We start from the raw sequence: 26,125 nt of genomic DNA, 5'->3' as shown, positions 1-26,125 counted from the left end.
TGCTAAGCAATGAGACCATTTTGAAAACGATAGGGGCACCTGAGGAAATAAGAACAGATTTGGACGTTTTGAGATTGTTTGACGCCCGAACCATGTGAAACTGGGGCAGATAGAATATAAAGAAACCCTAAAAACAAGTTGGCCAAATCGACAGGGGGGCCGGTCGTGGTAATAAGACTAAGAGTGTTGCCCAATGGTGCATTATATTTGATAGATGTAGCAGGAAAATGTATGAAAATGGCCATCAACTCCGAGGCGGTCAGGATATACTATGTGTAATTTCTGTGCATTAATCGTATTGGTTTGCCTTTGGCATGTCTTGAGTATTAAAATGACGAAGGCGTTTTGTTCTGATATCCAAACACTTTTTTCCATTGTCACCCTTTTGAGCCGTGTTTATTTTCTTTCGTACCCCTCTTTCGGAATCAACGACACAATTAAGAAACGCAAGTGCCGCAAATAAGCAAATGAAAAGAAAAAAGGAAGGAAAGAGAAAAATAAAAAGAAAAGAAAGAAAAAGAAAAGAAAGAAAAGAAAAGAAAAGAAAATAAAAGAAAGAAAAGAAAGGAAAGTGAAAGTAAAGAAGAAAAGAAGAACAGAAAAGAAAAGAAGAGAAAGAAAAAATCAAGAAAAAAAAGAGAAGTAATTCCTCTGACGTGAACTACGTTTGACTTGATCCCGAAAGGGTACGTAGGCAGCCTCTCTGAGGTTCGGTCATACCAAAACAAAAATCCAAAAGTCCCCAAGCAAGAAACTGGATCAGAAATTGTGGTTGTTGTGAGAAGTTGGATTTCGAAAGTTGTAATTTTAACCCATTTTGAAATTGTTTTGAGCCTTTTATACCCTTTATTTCTAACCCATACAAAAGCCTACATTACGGTCCAAAGAAAAGCCTTCTGATCAGTCTTTGAGAAATGCCAAGTCAAGCAGGTAAGGTAATTCCTGTCAGGGGCAACACTCCGGTCCAAACAAGGAAAATGAAAATGAGAGAATCTTATTGATGAAAATCCTCATGGGTATCGCAAGGTGATGAAAGCTGAGAGAAATAAAAAATGAGAGAGTCTTATTGGTGAAAACCTTCACGGGCACCTTGAGGCGACAGTAAGTTGAGAGAAAGAACGAAATGAGAGAGGTTTGATGGTGAAAACCCTTTGGGGCACTACAAGCCGAATAAGGAATGCGAATCAAATTGGATAAGCGGAGCAATGAAGCCCAGTTTCATGGCAATAAGGAACAACAAGAGATGAACATCAGATTTGCTTAACAGAATAGGTCACAGGTGCATGTCAAGGTCATTAGAGTCGGTATCCACATCCGATAGGTTTCTACTGTGTAGTTTTCTTGTTAGGAATCATCTCTTTCTATTTGTCCTTTATTCTGTTCCTTTTGTTTTGTTTATGTCCCCTTTCTGAGTCTTTTGGTCGTAACAAGTGTGGAATGACTTCAAAATTTTCCACCAGCTTTCCAATTGCACAAAATGGGGTCACAAGTCAGGAAAAATAACAAGAGCACTAAGCTGGTAATAATCAACATACTTTGGGATCCTTATGAAACACAAAGTTTGGTAGATGTCGGTTCAGAAACAATGCAACAGATAGAGGGTATTGGGATTGAACGGGGAAAAAGGGTATTTCAGTGACACAGATGACGGGGAAAGTGGTTAATCAGTAAACATGCAAGACCTTCAAGAAGAATCAGTTGTCACAGAAAACATATGGGGTCAGATAAGAAGACTAGAAGTAATAATTGAGAGATAGTCGTCAAGAAGGGCGGAAGTTATCAGCCAAGTTTCAAAGATAGTCAGACAACGCAAAGCATGGAAAGAAGAAAAGGAAAGTCATCCCAGCGGGAGTACCACAACCAACCACCGCACTTTTAACTGACAGAATTTTCTTTGATTTGAAACAGGGGCATGGAAATGTTATTGATGGCAGAAAGATATGCTACAGGAGGATTATCAAACTGGGGCAGAAAATTTTCTGTCGTGTTGAAAATTTTCTTGAAGTCGGGTACCCATCTGAATAACATGAAGGTCAATACAAGTGTTTTTAAAAAGAAAAAAGAGAGGGAAATAGTTTTCAGGAAAGAAACACCAGTTCTAAGAAAAGTAATTTTTGGAGGAATGAAACACTAGTTTTTAGGGATGTGGTTTTTTTTAAGGAGGACAACACCAGTTTTTAGGGAAGCAGTTCTGAAGGAAGATAATTCAAGTTAGTGGGTAGGTAAAACAAATTTCGAAGGAAAATGGTTAAAAGATAAAAATCTTAGTCCGTTGAATTTTTCACCTAAGATAAAGAAATCTTAGTCTGTTGAATATTTCACCTAAGATAAAAATCTTAGTTTGATGAATCTTTCACCTAAGATAAAGGAAGAAGTTGGAAAAACGAAAGGAAGGCATAATTTGGAAAAAGATAAAGGCAGAATTTGAGGAGAAAGAAAGGAAGGCATAATTTAAAGAAGAGGAAGGCAGAAGTCGGAAAAAAAAAAGGAAAGCATAATTTGGGAACAAGAAAGGAAGGCAGAATTTGAAAAGAATGGAAGTTGGAATTTGGAAAATTAAGAAAGTCGGGATCACAAAAATGGACTTAGTCTGATGAATTATCTCCTACAGTCACAATCTTAGTCTGTTGAATCTTTCTCCTAAGATGAAAATCTTAGTCTGATGAATTTTTCACCTAAGGTAAAGATAAAAATCTTAGTCTGTTGAATCTTTCTCCTAAGATGAAAACCTTAGTCTGATGAATTTTTCACCTAAGATAAAGACAAAACTCTTAGTCTGTTGAATCTTTCTCCTAAGATGAAAATCTTAGTCCGATGAATTTTTCACCTAAGATAAAATCAAAAATCTTAGTCTGTTGAATCTTTATCCTAAGATAAAAATCTTAGTGTGATGAATTTTTCACCTAAGATAAAGATAAATCTTAGTCCGTCGAATCTTTCACCTAAGATGAGAATCTTAGTATAATGAATTTTTCACCTAAGATAAAGATTAAATTTTAAGATACATTGCAGTCTTTAAATTTTTAAAAGTTGCATTTCAGTCTTATCACAATTCAAGTTTTAGTTCTTATTAGTATGTGATAACAAACAACCAGTTTTCCAAACTGGGGCAGAAAGTTTTTTTTGTTTTGTCTATTTTTGTGAAGTCAGGATCCCGCCTGGATAATAGAGGAATACATTCAATTTCAAATTCAGCAATCAGGAGCCCACTTGAAGAACAGAGGTGATACAATTCAAATTTTAGTTTTCAATCGATTTGTTGTCTTTTGAAGTCAGGAGCCTGCCTGAAGAATAGAGGCATACAATTCAAGTTTCGGAAGTCAGGAGCCCGCCTGAAGAACAGAGGTGATACAATTCAAATTTTAGTTTTCAATCAATTTGTTGTCTTTTGAAGTCAGGAGCCTGCCTGAAGAACAGAGGCATACAATTCAAGTTTCGGAAGTCAGGAGCCCGCCTGTATAACAGAGGTATTTCAAATCAAGTTTTAATCAAATTCTTATTAATATCCAGTAACATGTACCCAGTTTCCAAACTGGGGCAGAAAGCTCTTTGTTTTGTCTATTTTTATGAAGTCAGGAGCCCGCCTGAAGAACAGAGGAATACATTCAAGTTCAAATACATTCAAGTTTAGCAGTGTGAAGAAGGGAAAACATCTCGGTTTACAATTCAAAACGGCAACAATGGATTTCACCTGGGGAGCAAGGGAAGACAACTCATGTTTCAAGGGAAATCAGTGTCTGCGGAAGACAACTCAAGTTTCAAGGGAAAATAGTTCAAGGTGCCGAGCAGGTTTGACCTCGAGGCACACGATTCGAGATGGTAGAAAGAATGAGTCTCAATCCAAAACAAAGGAAAGAAGAAAAAGAACAAAAAAGTGAGCTCCAAAGTTCAGAAACAGGAAAAGATGTAAACTGCTCAAGACGTGGTTGAACTCATGAGCACTACATGTCCGGTCTTGACCCAGAAGAAGATTGAACCAACACCTGAGGCCAACAAGAATCAAGATTCAGATCAGGGTCCACATGAAGCACCAACCAAGACTCAAGATTAAGCTTCAAAAGACTCATAGATAGGAATCTTATAACTCGTAGCTGATAGGCTTAGTTAGTCTTTTTCAATTTTGACTTTGATGTAATAACGGGACGGCGGACCGGAGCCTCGGACGGAACCTCGACTCTCAACCTCGGTACTCCATCACCTCGTTCACTTCTGAACTACACCTGGCCTGATTCCTTTATAACCAAGGATATGTAGGCAACCTTTGAGGCAAGGTTCGGTCAGACAGTTTTTCAAAAATTGCTTCTCATGGAGTTTCAAATGGGCAAAAATCCCTCACAGTGCTTACTTTATCTTTGCCCGAAAACTCTTCGTGTTTCCGAGCAAAGAGGGGCAGCTGTAAGCACGTGATTTTTACCCTACATGAAGATAACTCCTAAAAATAAGTCAAAATAATTTTTATTAATTTTTTTTAGGAATTTTTCCTTTTGTAGTCTCATTTCATACATTTTAATATTTTAAAATCACAGTAATAAATACAAAAATACGCATTTGCATTTAGGATCTAATTTCATATTTTAGGATTAATTAAGGGTTAATTTGTTTTAGAACAAAATAGGAAGAAAATAACAAAAATAGTACCTTTTGCATTTTTAGTTTAAATTTGTATCAGTTTGCATTTTTATTAGGAAATCTAATTTTTAGTGTTAATTTGGTTTTGGTTTTTAATTTAGCATTTAACAAAATCAGAAAACAAAATACAAAATAAATAAATAAAATACAAAAAAGGAAGATAAAAAGAAATTAGGAATAAAAATGGGAAGAACTTTCCCCAAAAATATTTCCCCCCAAATCATTTCTCTCACCTAAAACCTTCCCCCCAAAATATTTTCCCACCTAAAACCTTCCCCCCAAAATATTACCTCACATAACACCTTCTCCCCAAATAAAACTCCCCCACATAACACCACATTCCAGACACTCTATAAAAACCATTCTCTACCCAATGAAAAAGGGGATTAAAAAAAAAGAGCTGCGCATAGAGGGAACCAAATAAAGAAAGGAACGAAAAGGCAGCAGCTAAAAGAGGCTGTACAAAAATGAGTGACCCCCACCCCCTTCAGGTTTTCTTCTCCAACAACCCCTTCCCCGTTCTTTTTCTTCGACAAACAGCCCCAAAACCGGGAACAACCCAGCTCGCTGGAGAAAACACCAACGACTCGTCTCTGCCTGAAACTCGCTGGAGAAACGAGTTCCACCTGCTCGTCGGATCAACGAGTTCCAGACACGACAAACGGAACCAAGCGACCTCACCCAGCTCACCATCGTCGCTGGACCTCCGTTTACCGCGAAGCTGCCATTTTCGGTGAAGCTTTATGTCCCAAACGACTAGCCAACACTACCACGCAAAACACATAACAACCAACTCCTACATAGCTGCCGAGCTCCCTCACCATCTCAAGCGAGACACGAACACACATACATACACACTGCTACTGTCCCAACCTCCCACATCTGCCGCTACCATAACTGGTCGGAAATGCAGCAAAAACCGTGACAGAAACGTGAGAATATTTCCAGTCATCGTCCCTTTCGAGGTCGTCGATTTGTCGAGGTTGACGTTCATAACGCAGACACTGGTTATTTTGTTGTCGCCGGTTCGAGATCCACTGTTGGTCAGTTTTTCTTGCCTCTAGTCATTCCGTTCAGACATATTATTCATGATGTTTAATCTCCCGTTTGATCAATTTTCTTGTTTCTTGCATATCATGTATTTTATTGAGATATGAAAAGATAAATTGTTGCAAAATGTATGGAAAACAGAGGTATTTGAATCTTTCTGTTGCTCCCTGGTGGTTTAGAATTGTTTTTTTTTGTAACGCTATGATTCTAGTAGCAGTGGCGGTTTCTCTGCCTATGCAACTATATGTTCGTATTTGTTTTAGTTTTGGGGAGTTGAAAAGAGTGAGTCTTTGAGGGAAAGCAAGTTTACCAGTAGTCTCAACCATGCTTTGGTTCACTAACCACAACTGGTACAAATGCAAAATGCAGATTGCATGCAGAACTTTGTGAAGCCATTAAATTGATCGAAAAAAACCATGTGATGCTAAATTAATCAGTGCCATAATGTTTGTCATGTAGTACCTTTTCCCGTGTTTTGGTGCTAAATCACAAACAACGTAGTTGCTTTAAGCACTTAATTGAATCATCATAGCTACAGGTACGGTTCTCGTGACGTAGTTGTGATACATAATTTACTAAACTCGGGTGCGAATTTATGTGACCCAAATCCCAATTTCAACAATGTTAGATAAAATATGTCGAGGACCACGGGTGCATTGATTGTGACGTGGTCCGAGACGCATTTCCATAACATTGCAATTCTTTTAAAATATAGTGATAAAAGCGATTTACAAATAAAAGGCACATAAGCTAGCATGTATTAAAATCAGATGAAATCAAATACAATAGTTAAGCGACCGTGCTAGAACCACGGAGCCCGGGAATGCCTAATACCTTCTCCCGGGTTAACAGAATTTCTTACTCGGATTTCTGGTTCGCGGACTGTTAAAGAGTCATAAATTTCCTCGGTTTGGGATTCAACCGGTGACTTGGGACACCATTAATCTCCCTAGTGGCGACTCTGAATAATTAATAATTAAATCCCGTTCCGATTGTCCTTCTAGGACTAGCAACCTGAAATGAAAAGACCACCCTGATGCATTCTCTTGTGATGTGCATTTATTTGTTCCGAACCTGCATGTTGACCGGTTTCTGAATCTCGAAAATGTTGGAAAATTGAGGGAAAAAAAAGAAAAAAGAAAATAAAGAGAAATAACAGTTAGGGACTTAATTGATTATCCTAGAAAAACCCAATGCCCAAACACTGTCGAAACTCTGCCGAAATTTTGAGAAAATGAAAAAGGAAAATGCTTTATTTTTAATAGTCTGTTTTACTAAAAGCCAAAGAAAAATAGAAAAAAAAAGAGTCTTTTATTTTGGAAAGTGTTTGTTGAAAAAGAAAAAAAAAAGTCTTTTATTCTTAGTTTGGAAAAATGGGTTATTTATTGTTCGTTGAAAAAGAAAAAATAAAAATGAAAAAGAGTATTGTTTTAAAATAGTTCGGTTAATTTGCCCGAACTACGCATGGTTTGATTCTCACAGGGCGTGAGATACGTAGGCAACCCTCATCGGGTCCAACCTCCCCTTTACAAAAATAGCCCAAAAAATATCAAAATTTTAATTTTTGTCATAAATAAACCAGGTGATACCGTTTTTGTCAAAAATAGCCATATGTTCCCAAACGGGGCGCCGGAAGGTTGACTTTGCGCAAACAGCCACCTTTGGTCATTTTTTGATTCTGACCCTCACAGCCTTAAACTCTTCGTCCCCGAGGCGCTGGAAGGTCGTGTTTGCAATACCGGGTCGTTTAATTTAATTTGGAAAAAACAAGAAAAAGATTCAGTGGTCAAGTGAATACCGTTCAGATTTTGGGTCAAAATTGGCATATAAGGGAAGGAATCTGTCATTTTTGGGGTTTGTATTTCTTTTGATTAGAGTATATGGGTCGTTTGATTTTCGAGTCTGTATTTCATCATTAAGTTGGTCAGTTTTGTTGTTATTATGAAAATGGAAAATTCCAAAAAATAGTTTATTGTCGTTTACCTTTTATTTGCAAGAACTACGCACGGTCTGATTCATGCGGGGTCATGATACGTAGGCAATCTCCATAAGATTCGACCGCAACCAAAAGAAAAGTAAAAATGAAAAATGGAAAAGAAGAATTGAAGAAAAATGGGAAAAGATGTTGTGAGTAATGAGGACCGACCCAATCCATTCTAACATGTTTTGTTTTGAATTGTGAAGAAAGTTGAGGTGGTCGGTTGTGGTAAGCTGGAAACACAAGATCCAAGGAAAATGATAGCTGACATCGAAGCTGTTACGAGTGCTCAAGAGATTCAGGGTCAGAGGGTTCAACAAGGGTCTACTGCGGTTGAGGAAAATAGAACACTGAAACAACTATTCCGAGTACCACTCGTACTCGTTTGAGCTTCCTGTAAACATCGAGAAGCCTGCCCGAAAGAGAGTACAGTAAGAAATAACCCAAAGAGTGAAAATATTAGAACAACGATTGAAAAACACGCAAGCAATGGCAGGTCAAAAGAAAGTTGCCTTCAGAGATCTATGCATGTTCCCCGATGTCCACTTGTCGCCTGGTTTCAAGGTTCCCAAATTTGAAAAGTACAATGGACATGGAGACCCCATAGCCCACTTGAAAAGGTATTGCAACCAATTGAGAGGTGTGGGAAGAAATGAGGAATTGCTTATAGCTTATTTTGGGGAAAGCCTCACGGGAGTAGCATCTGAATGGTTTTTGGATCAGGACACATCTTGCTGGTACGTTTGGGATGACATGGCATGAGCCTTTGTCAAACAGTTTTAAATACAACATCGACATCGCCCCAGACCGCATTTCCCTTTCTAACCTAAAAAGAAACCAACTGAAAGTTTCAGGGAATATGCCATCAAATGGAGAGTGCAGGCAGCTAGAGCTAAGACACCCATGGATGGCCACGAGTTAATCACTGTCTTTCTACAGGATCAAGAGCCAGATTATTTTCAATACATGACGTTCGCAGTGGGTAAATCCTTCCCGTAAGCAATCAAAATGGGAGAAATGGTGGAGAACGGTCTTAAGATAGGTAGAATTATAAGTCAAACAGCTCTCAAAGTTGCAGCTCAAGCTGTCCAAATTGAATTTGGTAACACGAATGAGAGTGATGAAGAAATAATGATGATATCAGGATCGAGAAGAGGTCCTAGGAGAACATCTCGAAGGTATGTGCAGCCTCATCAGGTTTTCCATGACCCCCCTAAGCATTACTATCCGCCTTCGAACTCCCCATACTCTATTGATCCTTCCCAGTGTGTTGCCCAGCCATCAAATCACCCAAGAAAGCGAGCACGAGTATCACAAAATCTCTACCCGCCTCCGCAAAATGTTCAAGTACCTTATAACCCATATCCAAGCCAAGGGTATAGAAGGGAAAAAAAGTTGAAAGATAGTTTTACACCAATAGGAGAGTCCTATGCAAGCTTATTTGAGAAGTTAAAACAACATGACATAATTGCACCCATTCCTCCAAATCAAGTAGACCGGCGTGCGAGAAGCTTTGACTCATCTAAAAGGTGTGAATACCACTCCAATGCGCTGGGGCACAATGTGGAAAATTGTCGGGATTTGAAAAGAGAAATAGAAAGGATGATCCAGGAAAATTTGATTCAAGACAGTGGCACCCAGAATATCACGTTGCATCCCTTACATGAGGAGGCACACTTGGTGGGGATGATGCCCGGTGACATAGGGTATGAGAATCCTCTAGGGAACTTGTTGACTGAAGTTGAAGATACTGACGCAGATAGTGGTCATGGCAATATGGATGCGAAGCTTAGTGGCTAAGATGTTGTGCTTGGTAATTGGAAATACGCTCCATTCCTAAGTCAGCCGGGGAGGAGCTTTGGTGGTCCATTTTGCTGCCATTTCTGTTGTCCGGGTTATTTGCAGGGTTGTAATCCGGATATTGTCTTGTGATCAAACCCTCTTATCCTTTCATTTTTGTCTAGCTTGTTTAGTCGTAGTGGTTCGTTTAGTGTTGTCCATGGGTGTTTCAGGTTCATTCTAGGGTTGTACTCCAGTTTGTTTGCTTGTTTTGTTATTCGAGTTATTTCATCGTTGTCTAATGCAAATTCCGGCCTTTTGTTACTTCCAATCATTGTTCTCTGTTTAGTTCTTTTCTATCGTTTTGTTTTGCCTTTTTCCGGTTCTAGTGACATGACATGCACGCATAATTCTCAGTCTGATCTTCAAAAGTTGCTAAGCAATGAGACCATTTTGAAAACGATAGGGGTACCTGAGGAAATAAGAATAGATTTGGATGTTTTGAGATTGTTTGACGCCCGAACCATGTGAAACTGGGGCAGATAGAATATAAAGAAACCCTAAAAACAAGTTGGCCAAATCGACAGGGGGGCCGGTCGTGGTAATAAGAGTAAGAGTGTTGCCCAATGGTGCATTATATTTGACAGATGTAGCAGGAAAATGTGTGAAAATGGCCATCAACTCCGAGACGGTCAGGATATACTATGTGTAATTTCTGTGCATTAATCGTATTGGTTTGCCTTTGGCATGTCTTGAGGATTGAAATGACGAAGGCGTTTTGTTCTACTATCCAAACACTTTTTTCCATTGTCACCCTTTTGAGCCGTGTTTATTTTCTTTCGTACCCCTCTTTCGGAATCAACGACACAATTAAGAAACGCAAGTGCCGCAAATAAGCAAATAAATAGAAAAAGGAAGGAAAGAGAAAAAGAAAAGAAAATAAAGAAAGAAAAGAAAAGAAAGAAAAGAAAGAAAAGAAAAGAAAAGAAAAGAAAAGAAAGAAAAGAAAGGAAAGTGAAAGAAAAGAAGAATAGAAGAACAGAAAAGAAAAGAAGAGAAAGAAAAAATCAAGAAAAAAAAGAGAAGTAATACCTCTGACGTGAACTACGTTTGACTTGATCCCGAAAGGGTACGTAGGCAGCCTCTCTGAGGTTCAGTCATACCAAAACAAAAATCCAAAAGTCCCCAAGCAAGAAACTGGATCAGAAATTGTTGTTGTTATGAGAAGTTGGATTCCGAAAGTTGTAATTTTAACCCATTTTGAAATTGTTTTGAGCCTTTTATACCCTTTCTTTCTAACCCATCCAAAAGCCTACATTACGGTCCAAACAAAGACCTTCTGATCAGTCTTTGATAAATGCCAAGTCAAGCAGGTAAGGTAATTCCTGTCAGGGGCAACACTCCGGTCCAAACAAGGAAAATGAAAATGAGAGAATCTTATTGATGAAAATCCTCATGGGTATCGCAAGGTGATGAAAGCTGAGAGAAATAAAAAATGAGAGAGTCTTATTGGTGAAAACCTTCACGGGCACCTTGAGGCGACAATAAGTTGAGAGAAAGAACGAAATGAGAGAGGTTTAATGGTGAAAACCCTTTGGGGCACTACAAGCCGAATAAGGAATGCGAATCAAATTGGATAAGCGGAGCAATGAATCCCAGTTTCACGGCAAAAAGGAACAACAAGAGATGAACATCAGATTTGCTTAACAGAATAGGTCGCAGGTGCATGTCAAGGTCATTAGAGTCGGTATCCACATCCGATAGGTTTCTACTGTGTAGTTTTCTTGTTAGGAATCATCTCTTTCTATTTGTCCTTTATTCTGTTCCTTTTGTTTTGTTTATGTCCCCTTTCTGAGTCTTTTGGTCGTAACAAGTGTGGAATGACTTCAAAATTTTCCACCAGCTTTCCAATTGCACAAAATGGGGTCACAAGTCAGGAAAAATAACAAGAGCACTAAGCTGGTAATAATCAACATACTTTGGGATCCTTATGAAACACAAAGTTTGGTAGATGTCGGTTCAGGAATAATGCAACAGATAGAGGGTGGAGGCCAATTCGAGGGGAAAGGCGTCACGAGTTAGAGAATTAGCCGGTTCGAGGTGAGTAATGATTGTAAATGATGTCCTGAGGGTTTGAGACCCTGGATTGCACATCGTAGTGCTATATTGAGGTGAGACACGTGTTGGATGATGAGCGTGTGGTCTTTTACTACTAGGGATTGTGACTTGGATCCGTCCCGATTGATGATTTTTACCGTGTATTTGACTGAAATTTTATTTGTTATCATCATGATTTGGGCTGATTGCCATATTTGGGTTTCGTGCCAACTACCTGAACCCTTCGGGGATTTTAACTGATTTTCCTCGCTATACTTGTTAAAAATCATATCCTCAGTCATGTTTCTATATGTTTTAAACGATTCGAGCTGGTTTTATCATACTATTCCTAAATGAGAGGAATTTGTGGGCTGAGATCCATATCTCCTGTTATTGTGCCCGAGAGGCTGTAAGGTTAATGACTGAGAGGAGTTGAGAACCCAGTGGTGAGGATATTATATATGTTATGGATCGGGCTGCACGCCGCAGTAATACTTATATGGATCGAGTTGCACGCTGCAGTAATATAGCGCTTGGGCTGTAGGAGCCCCTCCGGAGTCTGCACACCCCCAGTGAGCGCAGTCGACTATCCATATGGATTGGGCTGCACGCCGCAGCGATGTACGGATCGGGCTGCACGCCGCAGCGGTTATTTTGATTGTTGTTATTATGAGAGATACATGGGTCGAGAGCTGAAAATGAGCACTAGTGATGAGAGTGAGCCCGAGGAGCTGATATTGTTCTGAGTGATTGATACTGTGCCCGAGGGGCAGATTTCTACTCGTTATTTACCTGCCAAATTACTTGTTTTACCTGATTTAAAGAGATTTCACTTGACTTCCTCACTGATTTACTGTTTTACGTGATTTTTACTGCTTTGATATAGAATTGCTTTGTGCCTTACGTGTTTTCATGCTTTCAGCCATTATTTATAATTATTACTCACTGAGTCGGAGTACTCACATTACTCCCTGCACCCTGTGTGCAGATTCAGGCATCGCAGAGTCCGCTCTTGAGTGTTGATCCTCCCAGTCCAGGTAGTAATTCGGAGACTACGAGGTAGCTGTTGGCGTCCGCAGCCCCGTGCCTCCCTTATCTTATCATTTTCATGTTCTTAGAACTATTGTATCGAATTTAGTGTTCAGTAGACTTGTATCCGGATTTCTTAGTTGCTCATGATTTGTGACACCCCGGTTTGGATTGTGTCGGAATGGTTCTTACTGAGGTTATCGTTAATTCCGCAAATTAAGGATATTATATCATGCTTTAGAACTATTTATGATATTTAACTGTTTAAAAGAGGTGTTCTGCTTGGTCTGGCTGGCCTTGTCTTCACAAGAGGCGACATCACGACCGGATTTAGGAATTAGGTCATGACATTTTATATAAAAGATGTTATATAAAATATTAATAAAGTCTTGTTAGTAAATCTAATTTTGAATTGGATTAGTTAATCCAGGAAAGTCCATATGGACTTGTTGGCAATTTTGAACCCATTTGGTGAACTAATAAAAAGGTTTGATGAAACTTTATTAAGTGAATTCCAATTGAAATTTGGATTCACGTAAAAGTCCATAAAAGGATGTCTGCCACCTCCAATTTGGTTTCATTGTTTTCAATAGAAAATTCCAATGTTTGGAATTGGACTTCAAGGAAAGTCCGTGAAATCGACAGTAACGTTGCCTATTGAGAATGGGATTACGAATTCTTCCTAGAAAATTCTATCAAATTTATTTTTGGAACAAATTCTTACCCTAAGTAAATCATTACCTCAACCGGATAGGAAAAGAGTTTGTAGGTGATACTATATAAAGGGTGATAGAAAAATTTTCCGCATTATTTTTCTTAAGAAGAAAACCTACTTTGTGAAAGTGAGAGTGCAATACAAAGCCAAGAGAGAAAATACAATTACAAGAAATTATTTCTTGTTCTTCTAACATTGAGTTGTTTTTGAGAAAAATTTCAACACAATATTTTTCGTTCAATTTGTTCGCGGGTTTCGTTGATCAAAGAGTTGATAGCAAGGATCGGTCTCGGTGTGGATAGGCATGGAGTCTTCGCACTATCGAAGAATTTGAAATGAGACTTTCTTCACCAGGTACGTCTTAGATCCGATCTATTGACATGTAAATAAATTTTAAACACAAAAAGATTTGCCTAGGATTGTTATTATCTTCCGCTGCGTGTTACGAACACCTATATACAATCCTTCAATGACTTCAATGGTAAGAACTAAAAGGTTAAATCCATCAAGTTTAAATTATAGATCATGTTCTGACGAACATATATATCTTCCTTTTAATTAATCATATCCAGAGAGGCTGATCCCAAAATTGTTGTTCTGATCATCTAGGAAACTCATGCCACTTTGGAAGGCGTTATGGACAAGTTCGGATGATGCTGGTGGAGATTGGTCCATTTCCAAGTAAAGAAGAGCCATGAGGTTAGCTTGTTGGCACTGCATATTGACAATCTCAGCTTGTGCTTTGGCTAATTGTGCTTGGAGCTCATTCACTTGCTTTTGAAGTTGACAAATAGCACCAGCAGAACCATAAACTGGATCTCTCAGTCTAGCGTTAGCCTCGTATACCATACTGCTCACTGCATCTGCTCTTTGAGATTCCGGCAATTCCTAATTAAAATTGAAATATGATAAGTAGTACTCCCTCCGGTCCAAAATAAGTGATTTTTTGGTGTGTTTTTTTTTGTGGTCCAAAATAAGTGATTTTTCCATATTTCAAGAATGAATTAATTATTTTTTTCCTACATTGCCCTTGGAGTAAATAGTATTCGAGTATGTGTTAGGAGTGTTTTTGTGAAGATATAGTAAAGGTTAATATGGTCAATTTCACTGCTAATTAATATTAAAAAGTGAATTTCTTAATCTGTATGAAAACAGCTAAAAAATCACTTATTTTGGACCGGAGGGAGTACTAATTAGATTAAGTCAATGGGGAAGAATAATTGGTCCAAAATCATTGGTTGTTCGAACAACTAATGGAATTGTGAGAGAGAAAATATTGGTTCTCGTTATTTGTCACAATAAGACATGAGTAGTTGGTAGCTATATAAGTCAATGCACGAGCAAAAAAAAAAATGAAACTATAGCTACAAGGAAAAGAAAAGTAATGTGGTTGTTGCTTCTCATTATAATAGTATATCCAAAGGCTTTGAATGCATGTTGACCTTAAAATCAGTTCGCTCCTCTAGACTAAGCAATATTATTGGGGGTTCACTATCAAATTCTGGCTGTTTGGCTAGGCTCTTATTTTCCACTTGGAACTACCATAAATACTACGTACTTAATACTCTCACCTAATATTAAAACATGTCTCCTATATTTGCCTACTTGCATTTTGACCCAAAAATAAAAGAACCGATACTACTATGGTAACTAAATATTGGAAAAGATAAGAGGGTCAAACTGGAATTAACACAAACAGAGTGATTATAAACTTGCCTCTCGAGTAAATTAAATATATTGGAGGTTTACCATTTAGCGACAAAAATTATAGGAAGTATATTAATGTGACTTGAAAATCCCGTCTACTTGAATTCCAAAGGTAATATTGAATTATTAATATACAAAAAGAGGAACAAGAAGTAACAAGTGCGAAGATTTTATACCTGCAAGAACTTGATAATATTGCTTGCACCGAAGACACGATGAGCAGTGGTGAACTTGATAGGGTCGTTGGGAGGAAAATAAGGTGCCAACACACATTTCTCTGCGCATCTCCGCCGTAATATCTTACAGGCAGCACAAGGTGTGACCACCACCCGCGGCGGAGATGGTGAGCTACGTGACGGCGACACGAAGCAAGGAGACAACGGTGTTTTGGTAGTGGTGACTGTTCTGCTTGACTCCATGTTTTCTTTGTAGATGTTTACGTGCAAGGAATAAATTAAAGCAGAGAAAGAGGAGAGTAGTAGGGGTGTTCTAAAACAGATTAGAGTGAAGGGAATATATATAAGCCCAAAATAAAGGTGAGAGAGCGATGACATCATAATTAGTAATATGACATATACATTTTCAAGTAAAAACCCCTTTTTATTAGATTTTTGCATTGTTATTTTGGTTTTACCTCATGACTCGTCACTATCCATAATTTAAAGTTAATGGGTTCCTACAACAATCTCAAGTTAATATACAATAGTTTATAGATTCACAATATAATATTTATAGATATTTAATGAATTTTTTTGTATATATACAAGGTATGAACAAAAGTTACTAGGTTCCAGTGAACCTGGTCTTCATACTCTAGATCTGTCCCTGCTTTTATCAGGTAACAATTCATAATTGTAATAAATAAAAATTATTCTAATTATCTTTTAAATGATCTGATAATATAATTGTTCTCGACAAGTTTAATGCATGGAGAAAAAACTCATATCTTTTTTATTGGTTGAGTGACTGCGGCGATCTACCGTTCTCACAACTATTACTCCTACGGGTTTTTTCGTTCACAACCAATCCTAGATGAATTACCTATCTTTGGCTCTCTCTTTTTTTTTTCTTCCCCTGTACGTCAAAACTACTCTTTGATTATGCTTTAGCCAACTTTCGAGAATTTATTAAGCACTACTTTATCGAATTAGGGGTTAATTGGAAGGCTTATTCACAAAATTTTGATCAAGTGGTTTTCAAGGAATCATCGAAACACGAAATGCACATTGAGACAAAAAATTCTCCAGCTTTCCTGGACTTAAAAGTCGCATTAGAAGTCAAACAATATGAGTCTAACTTAGAAAATACATTAGCTACTTAGAAAACTTTGGCTCTTTTGGCTTCTAATTATATGACGAGTAAAACGCGCTAAAATTAGATCATATCAGCCAGAATTCACAATTTAGAAACTAACTTATCATCTTGCAATATAATTGTATTGGAAAAAAACTGAATCTAAATATTGAAGATGACGTGTCATGACACATGGACTGGTCAAAAGGTCAAAACGCAATAAATAGCCAAGAGACACGGGAGACAACAGATATGAGGAGAAGAAAACAACATAGGTGTGGACCGTTACTCAAATAGGTACGAGTCTCGTACCTATTTGAGTCATTTAAAGACCGAAGATTGGAAGAAGGTGAAGATACGAATCTGATGACGTAAAAGAGTCTAAATACAGCATTAAATATCAAATACGTTAGAGAATCTGAATTAAATAGAAATGATTGTGTAACATTTCTTTTAATGTCATTTATTGCTCATAATTGCCTCATTAAGACAAAGGCATTACATCTTCTCCTAGAATCAACTATAAAAGGAGAAGGACTCAACATCTGTAAGGACAAGAAATATTATTGAGATTACACTGAAATACAAAATTACTTATTACTTTATTATTCTCAAAAGTCTTTTATTATTTCCGTCTCCAGATTATCAGTAACCCGAATTTCTCCATATTTCTAAGCTTTGACCAAAGACTCAGATTTTTGGTTAAACAAATTGGTTCTGTTACCGGGAATCTGATAATCTTCTCTTTTAAGCTACATTCCAGCCGTGGTTATCATCATGTCAAACAACAATAACAGTGAAAATACCTTGGGAAACTATGAAAATCAAATCCATCAAAATCAAGGAGATTTACAGAACATTGACGTGGTTCCCTCCCCTCAAATTTCACCACGTCAATCTCGTGAAGGCACTCCTGCTCCTGAATCTCGTGCTGATCAACAAGAGCAATCTGAACATTTTGAAGGGGTAGATGAAGCTTTACAAAAAGTAATTGATGCACGGGTTAACAAAGCTCTTCAAGCTCTAGTTAGTCGATTACGTGTTGCACCACCCACACCTACACCTAATAATAATACATTGGAGAATCCTCGTTCTGGCCTTGTTAATTCTGGAAATGGAGGAACCCCTAGTGAACCACAGGAAGGAGAACCAGGTAATTCAAATAATTCTCATTTGCAAAATTTAGTATTAACTTTGCAGAAACAACTTAAGGAACAAAATGAGCGCATCGAGCAAATCCTTGGAGTTCCCCCGGTAATTAAAGGAGTGGATGTGGATAAATACTCACAACAACCTTGGAAACCAAGTGTTGCTCCCCTTCCAATCCCTAAAAAGTTCAAAATGCCTGACATCTCGAAATATGATGGCACAACAGACCCACGTGATCACGTAACTGCATTTACAACAGGCGTGAAAGGCAATGACTTGACTAAACAGGAAATTGAATCAGTACTGGTCAAGAAATTTGGAGAAACACTCACCAAGGGTGCATTAACCTGGTATTCTCTTTTACCCGAAAATTCTATTAATTCTTTTGCTGAGTTTGCATATTCTTTTATTAAAGCACACTCGGGAGCTCAAAAAGTTGAGAAAAGAATGGAGGATATTTTCAAAATCAAGCAAGGGGACTCCGAGTTGCTCAGAGATTTTGTTGATAGATTCCAACGTGAAAGAATGACTTTACCTCGTGTACCTGATAACTGGGCTACAATAGCTTTTGCAAGCAACTTAAATGACAAAAGCTCAGAAGCCACGAGAAGACTTAAAGAAAGCCTTCGAGAGTTTCCTGCAACCACGTGGAATGACGTTTATAACCGGTATAGTACGAAGTTGCGAATTGAGGAAGATACTGTACCTCAGTTTCTTCATGAAGAGAGGAGCAATTCCAGGAGATCAGAAATCGAAAAAAGATCAGGTAAAAACAGGTACGATCCATATATGGGACCTGTAGGGAGAGACTTACGGTCAAAGCAGGATAGTCAACGATATGATCAAAAATCGAGGAACAAGGAATTTGGTTCTTCATCAAGGTTCAGAAATGACCGAAACAGACAAGAGTCACGAGATAATGACAGTAGTTTAAAGGCAAGGTTCGGCGGATATAACTTTAATGTCAAGCTCGTAGCTGTTTTGAGGAGCATGGGAGATAAGGTACGATGGCCAAAAGAGATGCGGTCAAATCCAAATAGACGCATCCAGACCATTGGTGCGAATCCACAATGATCACAGGCACAAAACTTCAGAATGTAGATTCTTACAAAGTGAAGTGGACCATCTATTGAAACAAGGGTATCTCACTGAATTATTTAGTGAAAAAGGTAACCAAGCATATATGAAAAATAGGCAGGAGCCACCAAAGCCCCCTTCACCCAAGAGAACCGTGAATGTTATAAGTGGGGGTGAAAATATTCACGGTGTAACATATACGGCTTCCAACAAGGTTTCTAAAGTAACGATAACACACGGGAAATGGGTACGACAGGTTTTAGAAAACGAAAGTATTTCTTTCGATGATGCAGATACCGAAGGAGTAATAACCCCACATAATGACGCACTGGTAATATCTTTACTTGTATATGATACTAATGTAAAACGAGTTTTGATTGATACAGGAAGTTCCGTGAATATTATACTATTAAGGGTATTACGTGAAATGCAATCTGAAGACAAAATAATACCTAAGGCGCATACCCTATCCGGGTTCGACAATTCAAGTGTGGTAACAAAAGGAGAGGTAATTCTAACAACTTTTGTTGTAGGTGTTGTTAAAGAAACTAAATTTCAGGTAGTAGATATGGAAATGGCTTACAATATGATCATGGGGAGACCTTGGATCCATGATATGGATGCTGTCCCATCAACTCTACATCAAGTTATTAAATTCCCATCACCGTGGGGAATTTGCCAAATTCGTGGGGATCAGCAGACAGCCAGGAGTATCAACGCTGTAACAGATACGAGCACCGTAAATAAAGAAAAATAGCAATTACAGGAAACAGTTGAAGGTATCAAGGATCAAACCTCAACCGAACAAGAAAAGACAGATTTAGACTCGAGACCTGATACAATTCAGGAACCTGAAGAGAATGAAGATATCAAAACAACAATTTAAGAGCTCGAGGCTGTGATATTATTTGAGCAATGGCATGAACGGAAGGTTTATGTTGGAGCCAATTTAAGCTCAGACATGCGAGGTATGTTGATTGAATTTTTAAAAGCTAACGTGTTTTGCTTGGTCCCATGCTGATATGACAGGGATACCACCGGATGTGATGACTCACAAACTAAATGAAGACCCATCCTTCACACCAGTAAAGCAAAAGAAAAGAAAGCAAGGAGCTTTCAAAAATCAGGTGATTCAAGATGAGGTCCAAAAGCTATTAAAAATTGGGTCAATACGTGAGGTAAAGTATTCTAATTGGTTAGCAAACACAGTTGTTGTACCTAAGAAAAACGGTAAGTGGCGGGTTTGCGTGGATTATACAGATCTTAACAAAGCCTGCCCAAAAGATTCTTTCCCTTTACCGTATATAGATCAGTTAATTGATGCAACTGCAGGACATGAACTTTTGAGTTTTTTAGATGCATATTCGGGGTACAACCAGATTAAAATGGACCTCAGTGACGAAGAAAAAACTTCTTTCATCACAGACAGGGGGACTTACTGTTATAAAGTAATGCCCTTTGGTCTCAAAAATGCTGGAGCAACCTATCAAAGGTTGGTCACCAAAATGTTCCAAGAACATTTAGGAAAAACCATGGAGGTATATATAGACGATATGCTCGTCAAAAGACAACATTCTCATGATCATATTTCTCATTTATCTGTTACATTTGAAATTTTACAAAAATTTAATATGAAACTCAATCCAGAAAAATGTGCATTTGGGGTTGCCTCAGGCAAATTTTTGGGGTTTCTCGTTTCTAACCGTGGTATTGAGGTAAATCCTTCTCAGATCAAAGCAATAGAGAAGATCCCCGATATCCTTACGAGTAAAAAAGAAGTCCAAAGGCTAACGGGAAGAATCTCAGCCTTGGGGAGATTTATTCCCAAATCTTCAGAAAAATGCTTTAAATTTTTCTCCGCACTCAAAAAGCAAGATCATTTTGAATGGAACGAAGATTGCCAACAAGCCCTTAGAAATTTAAAAACTTACTTGTCAAATCCACCACTATTGGCAAAACCAAAAGAAGGAGAAAAACTACTCATCTATTTGGCCGTATCAGAAGTTGCAGTAAGTGTTGTTTTAGTCCGTGAGGACCAAGGTAAACAATCTCCTATCTATTATGTAAGCAAGTCTTTATTAGATGCTGAAACACGATATCCACAACTGGAAAAATTAGCATTAGCTTTGATCATGACATCTAGAAAATTAAGACCTTATTTTCAATGTCATCCCATTGTTGTAGTTACTGCTTTTCCATTACGAAACATTTTGCATAAACATGAATTATCAGGGAGGTTAGCAAAATGGGCTATAGAATTAAGTGAATACGAAATCATTTATCAACCTAGGACTGCTATAAAATCTCAAGTATTAGCCGATTTCGTAGCTAATTTTAGCCAAGGGATGCATTTAGAAGCAGAAAAAGAATTACAAGTTTTTAATGGTGCAAACCTGGGGACTTGGATTTTATTCACTGATGGTTCGTCTAATATAAAAGGAGCAGGGCCTAGGGATAGTTCTCATACCACCTACGGGTGAGATTATTAGAGAGGCTATAAAATGTCATTCTATAACTAACAATGAAGCAGAGTATGAGGTTGAAATTGCAGGTCTAGAATTGGCACGAGAACTCGGCATAACACAGATTATAATCAAGAGTGATTCTCAACTCGTGGTCAATCAAATGTTGGGGACTTATACAGCCAGGGAGACACGAATGCAAGAATATCTCGAAAAGGTATGGGAACTAATAAAGCAATTCCAAACTTGGAAAGTAATGCAGATCCCAAGAGATGAGAATGTGGAGGCAGATGCTTTAGCTAATCTCGCATCTGCAGCAGACGTAGCAAACGACGCAAATGCTTCAGTCGTACATTTATTTCATTCCGTTCTCAAACCTGATAAGAACGAGGTAAATTTTAATCATTTAACATGGGATTGGAGAAACGAAATTATTGCTTTTTTACAGCGCGGAACCGTGCCTGCTGACAAAAGAAAAGCTTATGCACTTCGCAAAAAAGCTGCTCGTTACTGTTTACATCAAGGAAATCTTTATCGAAAAATGTTCGGTGGGCCATTAGCAAGGTGTCTCGGACCTTCCCAAACAGAAAGATGAGAGAAGTACATGAAGGACATTGTGGAAATCACGTAGGAGGAAGGTCGCTGGTAAAAACGCTGATACGAGCAGGGTATTATTGGCCTAAAATGGAAGAAGAAGCAAACGGTTTCGTATCCAAGTGTGATAAATGTCAAAGATACGGTAATAATATACACAGACCAGCTGAGCTATTGCACCCTGTTATAGCCCCGTGACCTTTATGAAATGGGGAATGGATATCGTAGGTCCATTGCCACAAGCAAAAGGTCAGGTGAAATTTCTACTTGTACTTACAGATTATTTTACTAAATGGGTAGAAGCAGGAGCATTTAAACAGGTACGATAGAAGGAAGTTAAAGACTTCATTTGGAGAAATATAATATGCCGTTTTGGAACACCAAAGGAAATCGTGTGTGACAACGGTCTGCAATTCATAGGAGCTCAAATTACTGAATTTTTTCAAAGTTGGCAAATTAAAAGGATAACATCTACACCATACCATCCAGTGGGTAATGGACAAGCGGAATCCACAAACAAGGTTATTATCAACAATTTAAAAAAAAGGTTACATGATTCAAAAGGTAATTGGCCTGAGGTATTACCTGGAGTATTATGGGCTTATCGTACAACGACAAAAACAAGCACGGGAGAAACACCCTTTTCAATGGTTTATGGTGCGGAGGCTTTAATTCCAGTTGAGATAGGAGAACCGAGAACACGGTACGTTCAAGCAACGGAGGAATCAAATGATGAATAGATGCGGGCGAATCTTGATTTGCTCGAAGGAAGAAGAGAAGCTGCACTAATAAGGATGGCAGCACAAAAGCAAGTAATTGAACGGTATTATAACAGGAAAGCACGTCTCAGATTCTTTAAAATTGGGGACTTCGTGCTTAAAAAGGTGTTCCAATCTACAAAAGCTGCTAATTCAGGAAAGCTAAGTCCACCATGGGAAGGACCCAACAGGGTTCGTGACATTGCGGGAAAAGGAGCATACGAGTTGGAGACAATGGATGGCAAGGTTCTACCCTCGCATTGGAATGCTGTTCACCTAAAGCGATATTATTTTTGAAAAAGTACCTACGATCAGGTATCGCTGTATTAGAATTTTTCTTTGAATTGTTAAAATTTTACTAACGATTTTAGATGCTAGGCAAAAACCCTAACTCGTGCCAAATGATGAGTCACGACCTGCACGGCAAAATGGAATATTCTAAAATTCCCAGCCCAGGGTTACAAATTAATCTGATGGAAATACACACGGGTTAGGGAGTCTTCATCTTTAATCGCACCTCCGAGTCTTGTATGTTTTTCTGTTTTCAGGAAAAATGACCAAATTGTGAGAAACAAACAAGTGCTCGAGGCTTCATACTTCAGCGCTCAAACACTTGGGGGACTGCATATTGTACACAAATACGTGCGGTAAGACGGAGACGTAAATTGAAACAAGTATCGAGTAGAAGCTACGGAACCTCAGCATTCATCATTGTGTTCTTTCCTATCAAAACAAAGGAAGATGCAAAACATTCATCGTAGTGTTCTTTCCCATGAGAACAACGGAATCACCTCTCAAACACTTCCTAATACATTAAGATAGGGTCATGACTATGTATTGAAACAGGTTATAAGGAAAAACCTTGTTGAATAGTATTTACTTTATAAAAATCTGTTGCAAGAAAAATAGTTACGAGAAAGTTATAGATGTATCTCAATACATGTAATATTCAAAAGCTTGTCCAAGTTCATGAATAAAAACTTGTCAAAGTTGTTTCAAACAAAATATGTGTGTTCCTATTTCTTTCATCGTATTATAACACCATTATGAAGTTGAGATATCTTCTTCATTAAGTGTCGATATATAAAAGGGCCCTCTTTGATAAACCTCATGTTAATAAGTCATGAGGAGAATCATAAAGCATTTTCAAAGGATAAAAATGCTAAACTATTCTATAAGTCCTGAGTAGATAAGGAAAAGGCAAGAATAGAGCACATTGAAGTACTAACAAACTTCTTGATATAATTAAAAAGACTAAGTAAGAACTTAGTCAACAAAAAGTTTATACAAATGCCCCATTATGATAACTGGGGACTTTCACCAAAAAATCTCTTTAAAAAAATAACTAAGGGATAAAACCATCATCCAACAAAGAAAGTAAAAACAAAATCTGGAAATTTAACTAGTCACTGAAGGGGTTGGCACATCAGAAGTTGCAATATTAATTTCATTTTCAGAAACAGCCACAGGCACGGTGACAACTTCTGAAGAAGCAGCAACAGGAGCGGTTTCAACTGGGCTTGAAGTGTTAGGTTCAACGAGGGGAGCAAGAGTCACGGACGTTTCAGCTTCCATAGACTGAGTCGTAGAAATTTCACCCTCGGAAGCTGGAATTGCAACATCTTCAACTTCAACTGCCACAGCAACGGCTTCATCATTTACAGGTTCCTTAGCCATGGGAGCTTCAATTGCCGGAGAAGGAAAGTCAAGTGGTTGTTGGGTTCTTTCAATGGTTTCTAAAACTTTGGCCAACTCTGAGTTTAAGTCAAAGTTTTCTTGACTGGCCTCCATTAAAGCATCACGACGAGAGTTTAAGAAAGCCCAACTCACCTCTAAATCAAACTTCTCCTCAAGAAGTTCATACTCCCTTTCCCACATAGCAAGATCATTCTTTAACACTTGATGTTCAGCTAAATGAGAATCAAGGGAAGCTTCAAGGGAGGCATGGGAACTTTCTAAGGCATGTACTTTGTCAGAGGAGATCTTTAAATCAGCTTGAACTTGAGTCAAGCTCTGCACTAATTCTCCTGCATATTCTTCTTTCTTGTCCAAGAGTGCCTTAAGTTCTCTGATTTCTTCACTTGACTTTGATAATTGTTCTGAAAAGCAACATTCAAGGCGCTCCTTGTCTTTTTCAAATTTACTTGAAGAAGCTTTGGCAACTGCTAGCTCAGAAGTCAGACTTCACTTTTGCTGCTCCAGGTGATTTCTACTATCTAGCAATTCTTCTATGGTTCCCTGAGCATTCTCAAACTGCTCTTTCCAATTATCTGCTTCTAGCTGGGCTCTCTTGGCTATTTCCTCAGCCTCGTGGATAGACTTTTCAGATTCACGAGTTTTCTTTTCCAGAATGGAAATTCTTCTCATCAATTATGTACCAATGAGGTTAGCTTACAGTGACAACTCATAGAAATAAGAATTTAGAGATAAAAAAACTTGTTATTAAGTAGAGGAAAAAAAATACCTTCAAAGTAGAATGAACTATGTCATTTATCAGAGTTAAGCAATTGTGACTGCTCATCTTCTTCTTCTCAATATCTCCAATCAAAGGCCTAAGCCAGGCATCTGCTCCACCAGACTTCCTTAAAAGACTGTTATTAGCATGAACTTTAAGTGTAACGCTTCGCATAGCCAAGCTTCTGCTACTGGAACCCTCCTCTGCATGTTGAACAGAGGGAGGGGGGCTATAGAAGGAGGAGCGGTAGAAGAAGTGAAAATAATAGGAGTCAAAGGACTCGAAGCAGGTAAGGAAGCAGAGACAGGAAAGGGAGCAGAAATAGATAAGGGAGCAGGAACAGATAGAATGGGCAAGGAAGCACTTGAAACCAACGGAGGAATAGAAGGAATGGGAACAGAAGAAGAAAAAGGAACTTCATCTAAAACTGGACCTAGTTCTCCACTTTCAAAACCACCAACAAAGAGGCGTTGAATAGATTCATTGGAGTCCGTCGGAGTGGTTTCATCATCAGAAGGAATGTGAACAGGTTCGGTAAGAGAGGCACGGACAGGGGTAACTTCAGCTTCATCCTCGGAAACGATGCGTCTCCTAACTCTTGGTCTAGCTATTAAAGAGGTGTCTTCATCTTCATCATTCTCAGAATCCTCTTCTACAACTTTCCTCTTTGATAGCGTAGCTTGAGTTCTCTCCAAAGAGAGTGAAGTACCAGAAGAGGCTCGAAGGGCAATAGCTACTTCAGCTGTCATTCCTCGAATAGCAAATCCTGACAAAAAGAAGGATGAGAAAAGTTAGAAACAAGAAAGGACTTAACATAAAAAAAAGCATAAAGAGATGCATACCGTGAGTTTTTACTTTTCAACTATGTAAATTGGAAATGGATTTCCAAGTTCTTGCCTCCATAGGCACGACTTTCAAGATTGAATCTACCCAACCACGGAAATTAGGAACGGGTTCCACATCTCCCATAGTTACTATAGAAAAGCAAAAAGAGACGAAATTAGAAAAGAAATTGAAATTCTTAAAGATAGGTACGGTAAGTAAAAAAAACTTACGTGCAAAGTTCCACTTCTCAGGGAAGGGGATATTTGTTTCACCCACCAAATCAACTGTGCGAACAGCAATATAACGAGTGTACCACCCACGATCCTTGTCATCTTTAGGGCTTACCAAGACCCTTTTACTTCTTGCAGTTAAAGTAAAAACCCCATGGCGGAATAATTTGGGGTGGTAAAGATGAATAAGGAGGGGAAAGGTAAAGCTAACATTAGCTTTTACAGACAAATATCTCAAACAAGCCACTGCTCTCCATACAAGGGAGCCAATTTGTCCCAAACAAATTTTGAAAAAGCG

At 38.3% G+C, this 26,125-nt stretch overlaps 1 protein-coding gene across 1 annotated transcript; it reads right to left on the bottom strand.

Annotated features, from left to right (window-relative positions):
- Positions 1-13,392: 13,392 nt before the first annotated feature.
- LOC107770001 (LOB domain-containing protein 1-like) lies at positions 13,393-15,466 on the bottom strand. The gene is made up of 2 exons (XM_016589256.2): positions 15,161-15,466; positions 13,393-14,165 (listed from the first exon to the last, which is right to left on the bottom strand). Exons 1-2 carry the CDS (start codon positions 15,401-15,403, stop codon positions 13,836-13,838), a joined length of 573 nt encoding a protein of 190 aa, XP_016444742.1. The 5' UTR covers positions 15,404-15,466; the 3' UTR covers positions 13,393-13,835.
- Positions 15,467-26,125: the final 10,659 nt, after the last annotated feature.

This window comes from Nicotiana tabacum, chromosome 8 (assembly GCF_000715075.1).
Source record: "Nicotiana tabacum cultivar K326 chromosome 8, ASM71507v2, whole genome shotgun sequence".
Lineage (NCBI taxonomy): Eukaryota > Viridiplantae > Streptophyta > Magnoliopsida > Solanales > Solanaceae > Nicotiana > Nicotiana tabacum.
This window is presented reverse-complemented; position numbering and strand designations above follow the sequence as displayed.

What these genes read in the sequence shown, in the direction of transcription:
- LOC107770001 (XM_016589256.2), bottom strand. Translation starts at nt 15,403, where the DNA reads ATGGAGTCAAGCAGAACAGTCACCACTACCAAAACACCGTTGTCTCCT. An exon ending in ATATTATCAAGTTCTTGCAG is followed by an intron (nt 14,166 to 15,160) that starts GTATAAAATCTT and finishes AATTTTAATTAG; the next exon opens with GAATTGCCGGAATCTCAAAG.